This window comes from Ambystoma mexicanum, chromosome 9, assembly GCF_040938575.1.
Source record: "Ambystoma mexicanum isolate Mex_15411 chromosome 9, UKY_AmexF1_1, whole genome shotgun sequence".
Classification (NCBI taxonomy): domain Eukaryota; kingdom Metazoa; phylum Chordata; class Amphibia; order Caudata; family Ambystomatidae; genus Ambystoma; species Ambystoma mexicanum.
The window spans coordinates 180,356,333-180,368,359 of record NC_090931.1 but is presented as its reverse complement, the minus strand read 5'-3'; the positions used below and the strand labels follow the sequence as shown (position 1 = coordinate 180,368,359).

Here is a 12,027-nt window from a genome sequence, read left to right as displayed (position 1 = left end):
TTGTCCATGCTGTCAGAGTGTTTGCAGGGCAGCTTCCGTCGCTTCTCTTCTTTGTAAAGACATTTGCTTCTCTTGCAATGCTGGCACCTGTGTTGGTATCTTGCCCTCTCGCCCCTCATGTCTCATATTGAGATCTGCCCGTTTCTATCCCATTTCCAGGTAAGACGACCATCGGCAATGCCTCCAGAGACATCGTCCTGCAGGGCCCTGGAATCGCCCCAGACCACTGCTACATCGAGAACCTTCGGGGCACTCTTACCCTCTACCCCTGTGGCAATGCCTGCGCCATCGATGGCCTGCCAGTGCGACAACCTACACGGCTGAGCCAAGGTGAGACTGGTTATGTGTACTAATAACTGAGCAAGATCAAACCGGGTCTATGCGATAAACCGAATATCGGTACTCTTGTGCCTGAATGCCTTCAACCGAGAAAAGGCCAGGCTCCTGGTGAATAATGTTTCATATTCAGACATGGCCGCCATATTCATTGCTCAAGATTAGAGTGCGTGGAAAGGGGGCTGTTGATTGTAACAGAAGGTAAGGGAATGGAGGATTCAAATTGATATGGACTAATTGACAAAGAAAGGGCCATTTGATGTCAAATGGGTTATTATTATAGCCTTATAGACTGAGGCAGGGGTAATTGTTCATCGAGATCCATAAGATGGGGAAGGTCTTTATCCCAGGCAATAATGGCCCTTCGCAAGAGCTATAAGGCTATTGGTACACAGGGATAGCAATACAAGTTTTGTAGTTTTGGTGGCGTGAAGGCATCATGAAGCAAGACACAGACATGAGATTTAAAGTTCAAATAAAAATGGTTTATTAATTTAGAATGTCAAGCTGGTGGAAGGCCTAACTTGCCCTATGCTGAGGTGGCCTTTCCCTACCTAAATAAACTGAGGATAGTCCGAGTCAGTAAGTTCAACTTAAAAGGCTGTCTGTGTCCACAACCTGTACTTGCCCTCACAACTAAAGCTAAACAACATCAGCACCAAAAGGAAGAGTGTTCCAAATAAAGTTCTAAACTCCTCCCAGCTCCCCTTCCCCAAGTTCAAAACAGGTCCTCAAAGTCTCAAAATGGAATCTCAGGGTTCCCTTCCCCAAAAAGACAACACCGTACCAAAGCGAGATCTCAGGGTTCCCTTCCCCAAGAAAAAAAAAAAGACAGTTCATAATGGGTCTGAGGATTATCCTTCCCAAAGACACCAGCTAGCTCAGCTCGCCAACTTGTACTTAAGGTCAGTCTCTCAATGTTCAAAACCAGTGCCAGGTCAACTTTATACTTCTTCTAGGTATTGATAGTTCATACAGATTGCTTTCTTCCGCTTCACTTGAGCAATCTCTTTCAGGCACTTGTAATTGCTTTCTTTATGTTTCCTTACCTTTCACAGATAGGGAATGCCCGGTCTAGGCGCAGTTGTCAGACCACACGATCCACCCATTACAGGTTGCGCAACCGGTCACCCTAGGTTTGCTTGCCCACACAGGTTCTTCGGTAGCTGCACCTGTGTTCTGATTCACACTCAATTGGCTCTCTCTTTGCCAGCCTTTTGGCTTTGCCACAATGTGTTTCACTCTTTGCCAGTCTCTGAACTTTGCCACCATGAGTTTAGTTATACAATTCACTTCATGGTACGCGTTTCCCTTCACTATGTTGCTCTCACACTCCTTAGCAATGTTCCATGCTTGTTTTCTATTGCATTTAATAAGATTTGCTTTCAACTTGCAATATATAGGATTTGCTCTTCACACACTTGCCGTTTGCACATTGGTTTATTAAAAGCTTTCATATGCTCATCAAAAGCTTTCATTCAGTTTGGTATTCAATGGTTTCCAGTTCTTATTTGCTCACACTTTGCAGTAATCATCAAAAACCATTTTACTTTGGTTCCCTGTATCTTGCACTTTACTTCTCGTTCTTTCGGCATTGCCTTTTTGCCATACAACAGCCCCACGAGTGCCCCGTTCGAGTGATCTCTTTTCCTCACTGACCGGTTTTTGGCATCTCCTACAGGCAGTTGTCACCTCCTGCTCCGCTTCGCCTACCAGTCCTCAGTGGATGGTGAGCCCCGCTCACAGTTTGCTCCTCTCTCTCTGTGGGTTGCCGGCAGCTCCGCTCAAGCTGTCAGTGACTTACATCGATCAGATCTCTTCCCAAGCCTGAAGCTCCTGCTGTAGGCACTGGCCAGGGAAGCTCCCAATACTATGGCCTTTGCAGGGCCCTTCCTGGCCCCGGAGCTACAGTTTCTTCTAGTTCTCGCCGGCATCCTGATTTCCCAACAGGACCCCCCTCGGCTGCCTCGTACGCCACAGGATTTCTCCCTCTGGAGGCCTCCCTGCTGGTCTCTCTCTGTTCTCTCCAACTCCACCTTTTATACAACTGCAACCATTTAACAGGTTCCAGGTGTAAGTCTTCAGGCCCAAATGACTGAACACAATTAGTGAAGCATTCTGGACATGTCTGAACCTTACATCAGTCTGTAGGCATCTTCCTCATCTCAGCACTAGAATGGTGAAAGGATCTGTTAGTGTGTATTACTCCTCGAAACCTCTTCTTTGTCCCAGTACTATAGTGAAAAGAAAGAGGAATTGAGGGGAGAGGATTTACAACAGCCTATAAAGGCAGAGGCAGGGTGATGTGTGTTCTCATTTGAAAATGCGGGATACCCTGCCTTGCCTGTGGATATCCTCTCCCCAAGGACCCTCCACCCAGGTGAACCTCCCTCGCATCTCCATCCCCAGGGTCACGAGGTGTTGGGCTGTGCACTATCCAAATGAAAGGAGGATTCTGGGGAAAAAGTGAGGATGCCCTGCGGTTCCTCACAGTGGTGAAGTAAAAGAAATTACTTTAATAGTGACAAACTGAGTTAATAAATTAAATGAGTTTTATTTTGTACTTTTTAAATAGCAAGGTTGTCTTCGTAACTTAAGCATTTTAATTGCACACTTGATTGAACTGAAACAGGTTTTTAGGTGTCAAGTAAAAGTAAACGGTTTCTCTATAAGAAAGTGAAAGCATTTCCCCATTTTAGCTTTACCGTTTGTATGTTAAATAGGATATTGCAGCAAAAAAGGTCCTTGTAGATAGGATGTTTTCTTGTTGAAAGAAATCTTGCATGGAAATTAAATTGCCATTTCCTGGTTTGCTTTTGGAGACAGAACGTTCAGAATGCAGTCAATACCAATAGTTATTGACTGGACGCAAAACATTCTGTTTGGCTGAGAGGAGGTCAATAACGATCTTCATGCGCTAATATGGGTTAGTTTCTTGACCTGTCATGCTGGACTTTATTTTAGTTTGCAGTAAGTGTGGCGCCTTGGAGAGTAGGCGATCAAAGTAGAGTTGTACATCTCGATTTAAAATGAGCAAATATACACTGAGCTCCCTGTGCAGACTATGCTCTTCATACTGTTTGAAAGGCGAATATGGGTGTGTGACAACAGGCAAGCAGGGCAAGAAGGGCCAGGTGTCTGTGCTTCTGTATGCAGTGACAGACTGGCACACTTTTGTGGGAAGTGTTTGAATGATGTGAGCACTGCTCCAGATCAGATTTCGAGGTGGCAGTATTTTACTCCCTATTTTTTAAACGTGGGAGTAAAATTACTTTTTAATGAGTAAAAATGGAAGTCCAGTTCCCAATGAGAGTATTTTATAAGCGAGTAAAAATAGGTTTTAACTGAAATATGGAAATTTTTTTGTGATATTTATTTCTTTGCACCTAGTTATTTATGCACATTACAAGATACATGTTCACTTCTTCCAATCAGGCAGTTAAAATAGTAGTTTCTTCCTGTGGTACTACTGGTCCAAACATATCCATGGAGCTGTGAGAGGGGAAGCATGGATGCAAGATTCGACATTACTTTTCCTATTTTTGGTTTGGACTATTATTACTCCCTATTTTTATTTATTGGGAGCATTTGCCAGTTTTTAGAGAGTAAACGTGGGTGATACACCCCTATCTGTATGGCTGGATGGAAGTATGTCTTTGGCTCAGTTGTACTCTGGCTTCTAAGCCTTCCTCAGTGCCAGAGTTTGTTTGTTGTTTGTTTTTATAGAGTGTCATTGGGACCCAGAGTTTGTTGAAACCATGTACAGAGCAACAGTAGAGAAAACACTACCACCGCCTACTTGCTCCATAGCGTGCAGTGGGCCAGGATCCATAGACAGTACAGCTGTGAGGAACTCACTCTCCTCCTTCCTTTTACCGAACTATGGTCCACCTACCAGGACTGACACACACCCATGCTGTCACAAAACATTCAGCTCCTGGCCTGCTGCATCCCTCCTCCACTTTGGTTTTAGCATGTATTTCCTGCTTTCCCATCATATTTTCTTCGCCTGCTAATTTTGTATCCTTATCGGGGCATAGCGTGGCACAGTATGCCGCTCCATGCAAAAGACTAGGAGCTTTGAAACTACCACATTGGTGATTTGGCACAGTATGAAAGCCTATTAACAAGACATAACATGTATTCCTGTTTCTTTTTTAAACCCATTATCTCTATTGTTCCATGATTATTTTTCTTTCTTTAAAAACTTGAAGCTGCTATTCGTTTCTTCTCTGCATTTATTGTTTAATTAGTTTGTTCACAGACAGTTTCAAGATTAAGTCTTTTCAATACCAGTAACTGGAATGGCCAGTCCCAACTTGCTCACTTACATGTATGGCCGGTCCCCATACACTCAGTAATAATATACCCCCTCCCTAACCCTTCACCTTTGTTTTTCAATGGGTGGTGTCATGCCCTCATCTGTGCTCCCCCATAGCTCTGCCTTCCTGGCCCCCTGTGCTGTGCTACACACCTTGACATCCATAGTCCTCTCTCTGTGCTGCATCAGCTGCCTGCCATTTCCCCCTCCCCCCTCCCAGGCGCGCCTTCTGTGATGACAACACAGAAGACAGACAACTGGCTGGTGATTCTGTGACTAGCAAGTCCCAAAAAATCCCACTAGCCGGTGTGGCCAGTCCTCACATGCAACACAACAGGTGCGCCCATTCTCACCCCTCCCAATAAGAGCCAGGTTCCTTCCTCATGGGACCAGTAACAGACATGTTCAATCCCCAGCCCAGACGTCTCCAGATTTTCATCAGTTTTAGGTTTTGTGGATCGGGTATAAGGGGTATCAGGTAACATCATCCCCACCAATAATATCGCCATATGGTGTAAGGCCATGGGCGATACTATTAGTGGGGATAATTGATGGGGTTATTGGGACCAGCGGTTGCGGGGGTGTCCCCCGCTCCATTAAAAAGATTATAGGGGTTTCATGGGTGTCCCCCGCAGGTTCCATGGCTTAATATCGCAGAAAAAATATGGCAATATTTTTGTATGGTGGTATTTTTGCGGGGATATTAACACATGGAACCGTATAAGGTAGCAGGTGCAAGCCAGAGATTCTCATGGGTATCTCTGATTTGCTCCGGTGGAGATCTTTGCGAATTAGACCCATTAACTTTTCTTTTGGTATGCAAGTTGAAAGGGTGCAGAAGTAAGGCTCGGACACAATGGTGGCATATTTTTGGGTACAGACATTTATTAATCAAGAAAGGGTTGGAAAAGGCCTCTCAAGCCCTAAAGCTAAGAGAGGTTTCTGTGCCTCAAAGGAAATTTGAGAAATTGTCAGGATGTATAAAAACAAAAAGTCTGTCACAGTCGTGTCTCAAAAGCCCCCCTCTGTCCCGAACACAAACAACTTAAACCAACTGTGCAAGGATGGTCTCTTCCCAAAGTAAAGCGTTCATGATATTTCCAACGAGCAGAAAGGTTCCCAGTCTCTCGGGCAATCACAAGTGATGAAATACACAGTACCGGTAAATCCTTACCACCTTACTACGATGTCCCTTTGCGGGTTGGGGAATTTAACACCTGCTTTTTGCAGGCGTTAAAAACCAACCCGCAAAGGGACCTAGGGAGCTAATTAGGGTACCGCAATTTGCGGTACCGTAATTAGCGCCTTCCCCATTCCCATTGAGCCCTATGGGCCAAAAATGGGAATGGGGAAGGGCATTGGTGGAAGGGGGAATTACCGCCCCGCCAACCTTGGAATGGGGCGGTAATTCACCTTTCCACCAAGGCGGTGCCAGTATTTTACCGGCATGAATCATGGCGCTAATAGCGCCATGGTTCTCCGCCATCAGTGTAATGAGGCCCTATGTCTTTAGACCCCATTTCATTTTTTTCACTCTGCAATGGACTCAGCGTCCCAGCCCCCTTTCCCAGGTTTGTCCTTTGAATATCACGGTCTCTCCTCGGCATGCAATATATGCTGTGATGGTGTCCCATTTCCCCTCTCTGGGCTCACCGGTCTCTCATGGCAGCTTTGGCGTTCTCCGTGCTCTTCGGTTTCTTCAGCGGGGCACCTCCTCCTTCTGTTGGGATCCCGTCGGCTCTCTGGTACCTGCGATGGATTGGCCTCCTCTCCACAGCGTATACTGCTGCAGGCCTCTGTGCGGTGTACCTTTGACCTCTGAGCTTCTTGTGATGGCGACGGTTGGAACTCTCCTGCTCTCAACTATAGCTGGCTTCTTCCTCGCTACCGACCCACGTCTGGTGTAGTGGTTCTCCCTCTTCGTCACAGTGCTGGGGTTTTAAATGTCCCGGCACCTATCGGATCCATCCAACCACTTGAGCGCATCTCTAGTTCTGCAGCTTCAGTGCTCTGCATTGCTCTCATGCTCTTCCTCGTCTCAGTCGTTTTGCAAAAAGCATGGGAAAGATCCATACCGTCAGTGCAAAGTGGATGGACTGGATGTATATCAAAATATGCCAGACAGGTTTGAGAACTCAAGGGATTGGTGTTCTACCCCGAGTGGGAAGGGGGATACCATGTTCCTGCTAGTGAGTCTCCTTTTCTCCCATGAGGGTTGTCTCCCCCCATATGGTCCTCCCTCAGGCAGCCACCCCCAGAGTCAGGATCAGGTAGCAGATGTTCTTCCGTGGCCAGATAGGAAGAGAGTTTCCCCAGAAAGGGAGTGATGACATAGCTATATTCACCACAGACCCCGGTGGGGGACAGAGTAGGCAGGAAGGGAGCCACGTGCAACACATTTTTCAATGGTCGACAGCCAATTGACTTGAAACAGACTTCAGTTTAGCTGTAACTGCTCTCAGGTGTTAAAGTTGAGAAGTGTGCTTTAGCTTCACAAAGAACAGTTTTAGAATGGTGAAAACGGTTGGAAAAAGTAGTAAAACTGTTAACATTAGAAAAAAAAGTAGTGGAATGCGGCTCCCGACCGTTCCGCTCACTTCAACCATTGGTTTTATACTATCTTTAACCCTTGTTTTATGGACAATTTGTCAGAAATAGACTAAACTCAACCATTCATGGGAGCCTTTAGTCAGTTGAGTTTCATTAAACACTAAAGGAAGATGAAAGGTTTCAACAAATCTTCAGTGTCCCCATAACGTTTAGAACAGGACCGGGATCACTGGGCAGAACTGGAATCAATGGGCAAAACTGGGATCCATGGGCAAAACTGGGATCCATGGGCAAAACTGGGATCCATGGGCAAAACTGGGATCCATGGGCAAAACTGGGATCCATGGGCAAAACTGGGATCCATGGGCAAGACTGGGATCCATGGGCAAGACTGGGATCCATGGGCAAGACTGGGATCCATGGGCAGGACTGGGATCCATGGGCAAGACTGGGATCCATGGGCAGGACTGGGATCCATGGGCAGGACTGGGATCCATGGGCAGGACTGGGATCCATGGGCAGGACTGGGATCAATGGGCAAAACTGGGATCAATGGGCAAAACTGGGATCAATGGGCAGGACTGGGATCAATGGGCAGGACTGGGATCAATGGGCAAGACTAGGATCAATGGGCAAGACTAGGATCAATGGGCAGGAGTGGCATCAGTGGCCAGGAGTTCCATCAGTGGCCAGGACTAGGATCATTGGGCAAGACCGGAATCAATGGGCAGGGCCAGGATTAATGGGCAGAGCGGGCATCAATGCGCAGTAGTGCCATCAGTTGGCAGGATTGGGATCATTGGGTAGATCCAGGTTAAATGGGCAGGACTGGGATCACTGGGTAGGATCGTGATTGATGGGCGGGAGTGGTATCAATGTCCAAGACTGGGATCAACAGGCAGTTCCGGGAACAAAGGGGCAGGACCGAAATCTATGGGCGACTCAGGCTTTAGGTGGAGTAAGTCTACCTCAGGTGACACGTTGGTCTTGTTACACAAGCTACACCCGGGCTTTGAAGTTGGTCTGGTGCATAAGATATTTGACTGAAAGCTGGTCCCAGAGGATGGCAGTGGTGGGAGGTGTATCTTGGGGTCAGTTTAGCAGAAGCTCAGTGAGATAGCTTGCAGTGGTGAAAAACCGTCTTCAGATGTGACCGAAGATCCCTGGCTATTAAAAGTCAGGCCAGGAGACAGAAAGTGGGACAGGGAGACGGATTGATAAGTCTTGTTTTGTGTTATTTTTTTTTAATTTTTTTTATAACGCTTCTAATACCGTACCTGAGCTTGGTTTCTAAGTGCAGATCTGGGATTCGAACCTCTGTTGCTCCTTGTGGTCCTGCTTCCAAGACCAGCACGTTGCCCCTGTGCTATCCTCCATTCACTTGCCCTATAATGAGGTGGCAAAGAGGCTGTGCAGAGCTTTGAAGACTGCTTGAGGCACACATCTACCCTGCAAGTTGCAAAGGTCTGAAGTAAACCACGGAGACGGCTGGAGTCTCACAGTGATGCTGCAATTTTTGAGCTCGGGGTCTTGTGCTACTCTGGGGGCAAGACTCTGTGAAACAAGTAGCACGCTGCATTGTGGGAGTTGGAGTCAATAGAGTTCGTCACCAACTCCACATTATGAGAGAAGAAATGCTAAATTCTGGGAGTTGGACCCATTCTCCCAAAGCATTGCCAGCTAAGAGAACTAAAGACATGAGGCTGCGTTTTGGAAAAGAAGTAAACGCACCAAAGCACCCAAAAGACCTACCAGAGAAAAATAGAGGGCTCGTGCTGCATTCTGGGAAACAGCCCAATTACAAAAGCTCCCAAATGACAGAGAGAGAGAGAGAGAAAGTGCGGTTTGGTGCAGCATTATGGGAGACTTTGCCAAAGGACCAAATCATCCAAAAAAGAGAACCAAGCAACAGGGCTGGAGATGAAGGAAACTTCCCATGACATTTGCAGCCAGAGGGATGCGGCTCCATGAAGGAAAAGACACGCTGCCCCTTCTGCGCTGCAGTTACATTCCTAGTATTCTTCAATAAAGTGTCCGAAGAGACATCCTTATAACTGCTAAGCCATTTAATGAAGTTCACACCAATAGTTTGATTTCCGCTCAACTTCATTATAATGGTTTGCCACAGGGGGCACTAGTCCTATAGGGTCGCGTCTTTCAATGTTCGTCTCTTAGAAACGGGTTTTGCAGAACCTTGGTGCGCAGTCTAAGGGCTCCTAGACTTCAAATATATCCTGGACTTCTTGACAAATGACCAAAAGTCCATAGTACAACCCTTGCCTAGTTCCAACGGGTGATGTGCTGATGTTCAGCTCTCTCGGGACACAGGGCTTTTAAATAAGGCTTCTAGGAGCTACTCTGGTATTCTCCTCGTGAGACTTCTAAAGGTCCTAACTGCCCCTCTGCTCCCACAGACAGGGCTCACAGTTACAAGGTTCCCCTACACGTCTTCCAGGCACTTGGGAACCAAACAACAAGGCAGGTTTCTCCAATTAAAAGAAGGTCCTCTCGTGTGACCTGGGGTTTTAGCTCTGAGCTCTGGTGGGCAGTCTTCCGTCCAGTAAGGACACAGCATCCCTTCCTCAGCTTTGCAGGGAGATGGTTGCTGGAAAGTTCTGCAACATGAATGGAGCACAGCTTGCTATTCTATAGGGACACTGAACTATCTGGCTGGTGTACATTGCAAGACTTCTGACTGAGCAATAAACCTCAGCCTCTTTGCCCACCCGCATTACACAACAGAATCTGTATCATACAAATCTCACGAGAGTTGATTGGTGACGCTAAGTTTCCATGTGAGATTTCCTGCATAGGCCATTCTCTGGCTACGTCACTTCCTGTCCGATGAATCAAAGCATCCCTGCACTCGGGCAGAAGGTAGTATCTGGCAGCGATTACATCCGAATTACCAAAGAACCACCACCAGCATGGGCTTACACAATGCTGCCCATCCCTGGCCCTCTTCAGGAGCCTAATGATTATACCTCTCTGGTGACAAAAGGGACAGTGTGGGCATTGTACTATGACAAGGGGAGGAGGTCTGGGCCATGTAATATGACAAAGAGAGGGTCTGGACATCTGCACAATCTAGTACAACAAGGGAGAGTATTTGCGTTGTACTGTAATAAAGGGAGGGTCGAGCATTGCACTATAACAAACGGAGGGGTTTGGGCAATGTAATACAACAAAGGGAAGGTCTGGGCAATGTAAAAAAAAGGGAGAGTATGTGCTTTGTACTCTAACAAAGGGAAGGTCTGGGCAATGCGATACAAAACAGGGAGAATATGTGCTTTGTACTGTAACAAAGGGAGGGTCGAGCATTGTACTATAAGAAATGGAGGGGTTTGGGCAATGCAATACAACAAAGGGATTGTCTGGGCAATGCAAAAAAAGGGAGAGTATGTGCTTTGTTCTGTAACAAAGAGATGGTCGAGCAGTGTACTGTAACAAAAGGAGGGGTTTGGGCAATATAATACAACAAAGGGAGAGTCTGGGCAATGTGATACAAAACAGGGAGAGTATGTGCTTTGTACTGTAATAAAGGGAGGGTCGAGCATTGTACTATAAGAAATGGAGTGGTTTGGGCAATGCAATACAACAAAGGGAGGGTCTGGCAATGTAATACAACAAAGGGAGAGTATATGCAATGTACTATGTAAGGAAGGCATGGTATAATGAATGAAGACAGGCACAAATGATGCACAGTTGAAGGGTGTTTATTTAGCAAAGATGGGGTCGTAGAACGCCTATCTAGCTCTATATCTAAGGATGGGATCCAGCTTGACCATCAAACAATAAATAACGCAATTCTAGTAGTGTATTGTCAAATCAAAATGGCCTATACTAAAAAAAAAAAAACTATTGCCAATCCTTACGCTATAACAAATGAATGCAGGAAAAAAAGCATATGCAAAAGAAAACAGTGTTCAAGAAAGTGTATATCAAGATGACTGAACAGTGGGGGTTCCCTTGCCCAGATTTTCAGCACGGGACAAGGTGGCACACTCGGGCTTTGGAACACTCTCTGGCTTCTTTGGCTGGAGGATGCAGTTCGGGAAGTAAGCCTTGGTCTTCTGCGACAAAGTCTCTTTCCAAAACAAAGCCTCTCATTCGCAGAATGCCTGGGCACACATAAAACAAAGTTCCTTCTCTTTGGGATCTCAAAGTTCTCAAGGCTCAGGTTCACAGTTCATTCTGGGTCTCCCTCAGTCGGGCTCGGACCCCTTTCAACAAGAAGCACTTGATTCCTCATAGGTCTCCCTCAGCCGGGCTCAGACACCCCAATCACTACACTGGTAGGGGTTTCCTTCCCCTAAACTTCCAATCCCTTCAATACACAGTTTCACATTCTTAAATGTTCGTCTAAACAGAGACTTTCAATTGGGCACTTTCACTATGCCAGGCCACTCTGTTACTCTGTAGCAGCTATCCACAAGTTATAGGCAAGGTGCAGATGTCTTTGTGGTTGTATTTCCACTACATGTCCCAGAATGCACCTTTCCTTATGGCATGGTTAAATAGTGGATTTCGTGCTCACAAGAAAAGTTCATCTATTTCTGACAAGTCCCTATTCAGCCTCACACACGGTCTGTGCTACCCCTCATTCAGAAACTCACTGGCCATGCAATGCTGTCAGAAAAAGACTTGCCACTTTCAGGTCTGAGGTCATGGTCTTGCCACATTGCCCCTCTGTCTCACAGAGGATCAACATCCTCCCAGTGAAAGCAGCAGTGGCCTGCATATGGCTTGCTGCGAACAGCTCTGCTTGCTTTTTGCCTCTCTCTCCAGGCTACAAGCCTTCAGCCACACCGGGTCAGCGT

General features: G+C 46.5%; 1 protein-coding gene across 16 annotated transcripts in view; it reads left to right on the top strand.

Moving 5' to 3' along the window:
• The window catches only part of PHLDB1 (pleckstrin homology like domain family B member 1), a 500,781-nt gene that overhangs the window by 186,826 nt on the left and 301,928 nt on the right, over positions 1-12,027 (top strand). For all 16 annotated transcript variants that reach the window (XM_069614411.1, XM_069614410.1, XM_069614414.1 and 13 more), the window contains exon 4: positions 160-330. In XM_069614411.1, the coding sequence (XP_069470512.1) occupies positions 160-330 (171 nt within the window). The remainder of the gene's footprint in view (positions 1-159; positions 331-12,027) is intronic.